At 51.2% G+C, this 6,139-nt stretch overlaps 1 protein-coding gene across 1 annotated transcript; it reads right to left on the bottom strand.

Moving 5' to 3' along the window:
• Nucleotides 1–501: 501 nt before the first annotated feature.
• Nucleotides 502–2,265, bottom strand: LTHEOB_13028 (uncharacterized protein; the record flags this gene model as incomplete). The annotated part of the gene is made up of 3 exons (XM_035509961.1): nt 502–1,895; nt 2,040–2,129; nt 2,181–2,265. The coding sequence occupies 3 exons, from the start codon at nt 2,263–2,265 to the stop codon at nt 502–504; spliced, it is 1,569 nt and encodes a 522-aa protein (XP_035375529.1).
• Nucleotides 2,266–6,139: the final 3,874 nt, after the last annotated feature.

Genomic DNA, 6,139 nt, shown 5'->3' with positions numbered 1-6,139 from the left:
CTTGTCTCGGCGTCACTACTCCGATTGCCTAGAGCTGAAGGAATGAGTGCCATCCTCTTGGGACCGGCTAGCATTGGACGTGGAGTGTGGGCTTAATTCGCTCACCATCATGATTGGACAAGAACATGAATCAGGGTGTGCTGCTGAGGTACCTCGAATCCACCTCGGGAAGGGCCGCGACGCTAATTGCAACTCTTCTATCTCCTCGCCAGCATCCCTGTTGCTGTAGCTCTTTGAGAAAATCCCCAAAGTTGATGAGAGCAAGGTGGTGTCTCTAGTTTGGCTAGCACAATCTACAACGGAGGTCGTGAGCCTAGCTGAATGAACGAAGAGACTTTATGCATGTACTAAAAGATTGAGTAGTTGCTCGCTTCTCACAATAACAGTTGACCGAAGTGGAATGACAGATAAGGAGGTCACAACTCGTATACCTCATTGAAGGTATGCTTGGCATTTGCGCTATGAGAACGCCGATACATCGGCATTGGCATCACCGTGGCATTAAGGTAGTATGTTGAAATAGTCTTGAGTGCATATCGACGCGTCTCCATTCCTGAGGCCGGACACATCGGTGGTGAACTTAAGCAACTCGATGGCCATGCGGAGGCGGTCTAGGTGCTCCGGAGCCCAAAATTCGTAGATGTTGCGGACCAAGTGCCATGATTGCCACTTTTCGGAGGCTTTCGGTGAGATCACAAAGTGGCATATCTGTGTTCGGTAGATCTTCAGGCGTTGGCCGGCAAAGACAGGGTAGTATCCGTTCACAACCACATACCTATTGTCATAGGAGATTGAGAATCCCAAAACCCTCCGATGTACCCTTTTCTCCATCTTTGCAGCCTTAAAAAGCTCAAATGTGGATGAGACTGCCACCATCATGCTGTATGCATTTTGGTTCTCCGCCAAGAATATCGGCTCGTTGGAAGACTTGGCCTCGCAGGTAAGGAATGGAAAATACATGTCGTCCATTGATACGAAACTTGATGGAATACCAGGTACTACGGCCAGTAGATCCAATTCATCGGGCGAGAAAGCCTTGGCACAGAAGCCAACGCAATAGTCCGGCCTAGGGTTTGGAAATCCGTCTCGAAGCTGAGGTGCCTTTGCCCATACCTCGTTCCGATTATCAGCAAAGAGTTTATAGGTTTTATGGAGCTTAGTGTCTCCATGGTGGATAGCAAAGAGGCGTTTTGCTGGAGGGCAGACGAGATCACCAAGCTCTGCTATGACGTAATCCTTGTTCTTGAACTGCAGCTGCTCCATGGTCAATCTCAGCACCTCGGACTCGTAACGCGCATCGGCTGGAGGGTCATGATTTTCCTCCTTGATGGTTTCCCGTAATTTCCTGGTCGTGTCCTCTACACTTTCTTCATCTATGTCCTCAGAATACCGATTCATAAACAACTGCACCATTAGAGACCTGTCCTCCAATCTGGAACGGAAGTCTTCCATTTTGTAGATGCTATTCGTTGAACCGGCCTCTTGCTCTGTAGATGAAGCTGTCGAACTCCGCACAGAGCTTGCTGCATTCTTCCACTCGAGCTTCCGGGACGCGATGGACACAGTTGGCTGATGTGCAGGCGTGCTTCGCATGGACTCTGTCGTTGTGGTGTCCCAAATGGCGGTTCGCCCAGGCTGAGCGTCGTTCATGGTCCGGCTTTCTACTGGGTCGTTGTACGCCAACTGTGCAGTTGCTGATAGAAATGCTGCTCTGGCCACGTCTTGGTGTCCTGTCTGAGGCCCTTTCTCTTCTGCCACGCCTTGGTATTCTGCCTGAGTTGCATTGTCGACGTAGGCCTCCGTGCGCGGGGGCTTGTCGTCTGGGCTTTCGGCAGAAGTGGTATCTACTGCGGATTTCTGGCCTAGAGACGAGTATTGAGGTCCTTTAGGCTCCCCTGTCCTTGTTCTTAGCCCCCTGTTGGGGTTGGGCCTGGATTTGGAACTTGGCGCCGGTGCCGAGTCTTTGCCACTATGGGGTTGCTTTATCTTGCCTGTGAGTGAGCTGAACGGTCTGCTGATGAACCACAGAAGCGGCGTACTGACATTGGGGGGAAATGGGGATAATCCCCTGATGCGGCGGCTGCGGCGATCGTTGCAACGGGCTGGTCGCGATGGACGCTCAACCGGCGCTTGGAGACGGTTAGCACACGTCTTTGGCCATCTCCGGTGGGCATACGTACTGGTAAGTTTGTTTCCTTTTAGTTGTTCCGTTTTGATCTTCTTGCAAGGCTGCGAAGCGGCAGTTGAGCGCTTTCGCCGACCCATGGTGGGCGAGCGAATGGCGAGTGAGAAGAGCAGGTAGAAGAGAGACCCTTTGCTGGAACACCACGGACGAAGCTGCAACACTAAAGTATGTACCTGAGCTTCCAGTGCTCTAGGCTTTGCTAACCCTTGTCGCCGCGGGAGCCTCGATAAGTGCTTCCATTCTTTGCTTAAAAGCGCTCATACCGCGAGTGCTGGCCAACATGGGCCAATCGCTTTGGCATGTCCACCTTTGCGCGATGGGCACACCGTCTTTTCGCTCGGCCCGATAAGGAGTATTACATATATCTGTATGCATTACTTTTGCAGGTATAGCGCCGAGGCAGCATTATTTACGCCTGCATACGGGCTCTGCGCCGCAGACGTCAGCAACCGGTATCGAGGTACGAGGTATGGCATTCCTTTTTTATTAGAAGTCGTCCACAGCACGCGTAGCATGCGGACTTCGGGCCGACATACTTTTGACTTATCATCCTGCACCCTTGAAGAGCGGAGTAGCTTGCCCTTCAAAACGGCAGTTCTCATCTCTTGGTGTTTATTCTGGAAGAGCGACCGCCCTCCTCGAAAATATTTGCAGCCAGTGAAGGAACCTCGTCTCCGTCCACCAACCCTTCATATACACGGATCGCTCTTGCACACCATGGCGCCGCAAACCCGGTCGTCTGCACCGGGCCATAATGTCCCTGCCACAGCACCTTCCGCCCATACCAAACCCACTGCGACCGCAATAGGCAGGCGTGGCCAGTCGCGGAAGAAGCCAGTTCGCCCACCGCCACCCACCCCCGTTAGCAGCCCTGTCAAGAAACGCGCAAGTCCGTTGTCCTTTCGGCAAAGCAAGATTCATGTGTTGATTCGTTATTCTCAGAGCCGGGAAGGCCGTCAGCACAGCGCAAAAGCCGCCGCATGCGGGGATTATCTGCTGAGTTCCCAGAGGGAGTTTTTACCTCGTCGAAGAAACCGCAGGTTAGCGAACTTAGCTTCTATATTGTTGCTCTATCGTCACCAAGGCAGTGCATTGACAGGCTGAGGTCAGCAAAAACAGTCTGCGGCACCCCAGCAGGAAGCCACTCTTCCTCCAAAAACCCTAAAGCTAGCGCCCAAGTCGAACCACAAGCTTCATTTACAGCACAATGAACTAAAGGCTCCTGCAAGCGCGCCGCAAGACCCTGAGCGACGGAATAATCGCCATTCGAACGACACCGCCGAGGCATCGACCGGAACCAAACAGAAGGAACCTTACGGGTCCGCCTTGAGGCACACACTGGGAATAATTCCAATCGAAATCTGGTTGCAGGGTATCGAAGCAACTTTGCCATTAGAAAGCACCATATCACGATCAGAAGATACCATAACAGGTTATTCGATAAGATACGAGGAGCTAGACTGTCGCGAAATTCTCAAGCGGGGTGCGGACGGCGTATGCTTGATTATGGACTCGGATGACGATGATTTTTCCGACGACGAGACGGAGACGGAACATCGCCTGATCCAGGAGAGCAAGATACTTTTGCAAGACTTGATGCAGATGCGGAGGGAAGGTCAACCTGACGCTCGATTTCACCCTAAAGCTGTCAAGTCTCTGCTGGATCGATTGCACGGCGAAAACAAGCGCGGTATCATCCAAGAATTGCACCCAGTTGTATGTCCGTCGGCAGGAGTTCTCAGAGACATCAGCTTCAAGGACAAAATGCTACGAGAGAGATATGACCTTGTCGTCAATCAGTGGAGCGAGCCTTGGAGCAACTACCCGTCACTTCTGCCTGAATTTTGTGTGCCACTACCCGACTATTGTGTAGGCTTCTCTTGGAAGGCCTTTTCAAAGGATCAGCACGACAAGCTCAACGTCATTGCCGATAATCGGACATCTTTCAAGCCGACAACTCGAATGCACTTTCCGTTTCTTACTTGCGAGGTAACGTCAGCATTTGGGTCTTTGAGCGATACCGAGAACCAGAATGGCTATAGCATGCTGATCGCTGTCCGCTCCATGGTTAAGTTGTTTCGAGATGCGAGAGCTGAAAATACCTGCAGCGGTCACATTATGGCGCTTTCAATGTCCTACAACCACGAAATGGCATACATTTATGCCTACTATCCCATTGTAGACGGAGAAAGAACCGTAATCTACCGACGCAAGGTGTATAAGTCTTTGCTCAAAGAAATGGAAGACACGACTCAATTGTATGATTTTTTTAGAAAGTTGTATGAAAGATGGGCACCCCACCTTCTCAGTCGTCTCCGCGAAGCAATCGACGCGATAGACATTAACACTGCGTCACCAGGTACATCAGATAGCTCGAGTTAATTGGGCTGATTGCGCGAGCATGGTTCTCTGATGGGGAGAGATCTAATAGCTACGAACATGGATAATGACAATAGGGGTAATGCTGGTGGCAATAAAAGCAGGCATGCTACGGCAGAGCAACATGTCGAGACGTGAAGCCTGAAGAGAGCGATGACGTAGTCCTCTATTATGCGCAGTGTCTCTTTTACCGTCTTGTATTCTGAAAACAGCGGATGTTATTTCCATTCGTATTCTTAACACTACTGCATTGGCCTGTGGGTTCATCTACCAGCGGAGGTTTGTCCAAGTTAGAGCTACTTACAGCCAAGTAGAAAGATCTACGACAGCTCCTCATCAGAGCCTCATTCTGTTTGGCGAGCGCATAGTTCCGCTCGGCGATAATACCCAGCAGGCTTATAATATCATCAAGCATGCTCCCCTCGTAGCTAGGCTATGATTAGTGCGCAAGACTGGCGTTGGACGGCTGGCTTGCCGCGGTGAAAAGCACGATAGTCGCATATCCGTCCCCACCATCTTCGTCCGCAGACAAAGTCGAGGAAGCCAAATCGGTGTGTAAGAAAATAGTGAGTCGTGAAGTCCAGTGTGCGATCAGCTTCTCCTATGGTAATTTCTCAAGAAGTGCTGGGTCGGTGTTCATTGGGTTTCAGCGACCGCTCCTCCTGTGGCGCAGGAGCTAGGTTCGTCACGTGAGAAATTAACAAAGTTGGTTTTGTACAAACAGATAGCCGAGACAACTGGAAGCTGCTTTTTCGGTATTGATGAAGTCTGGTGTTTCTGTTATCTCCCGCGAATGACGTAGAAGACAGCTAATGAAAGCGGAGGGAATTGAAAAGAGGGCTGCTTACAATTAAGCATAAGTTCTCATGGCCAAAGGCCTCACCCTGGCAGCAGCAGAAGCCCGCGCGGGAAGGACGCTTGAAGCGCGCATGATAGCAAAGGTTACAGTTGGTGTTTATCGTAGAAAGGATGGCTACACTTTTTGATTGCCCCATAAATGTACTGGTCTCCCTGTTTTTGAATGCACGGTCTCGTAACCTGGGAAGCGTACGGTCCGACCTGTGGCTGCACCCCTGCCAGTCATGTTTAGCGCCCGATCGTCGCGACCCACCAGGCGTTTGCGGGCTATACTGTGGTGGAGCACCCTGCGTTAACAGCACCAGCGCCATTGGTGGAACACAGCTCCACTTCCTAATTATCTCGTCCGACATCACTGGTATACTTGCGAACGCAACACTATGAACCGAGCAGGTGTTACGGGAGTTGAGAGCTTGTACATTGTGGGACTACCTTTACTGCCGGACTGATCTCCGTCCGAGCCAAGTTGCTAATCCTCGGTGAGGTCTATGGGATTTTCAGAAGATGCGCCGCTCTATTTTTTCTTTCTCCCCCTATCCTAATTGGAGCCCAGTGTCTCCCGCTGTCTCTTCTTTGATGGTAAAGCACCACTTGGATTCTTTATGTCACTGTCGGCATTCGCGCGCCCAGTAAATGGCGTCCCTTGTTGCTAATCCTAGCCTGAAATATTGGAGGAGGCGGAACCTCCTCCAACGGCAACAGCTTCCGTGACGCGGT

The sequence above is a fragment of the Lasiodiplodia theobromae genome (assembly GCF_012971845.1).
Source record: "Lasiodiplodia theobromae strain AM2As chromosome Unknown scaffold_103, whole genome shotgun sequence".
NCBI classification, from domain to species: domain Eukaryota; kingdom Fungi; phylum Ascomycota; class Dothideomycetes; order Botryosphaeriales; family Botryosphaeriaceae; genus Lasiodiplodia; species Lasiodiplodia theobromae.
Note: the sequence above shows the minus strand (reverse complement) of the source record. Positions and strands in the feature narration are given on the sequence as shown.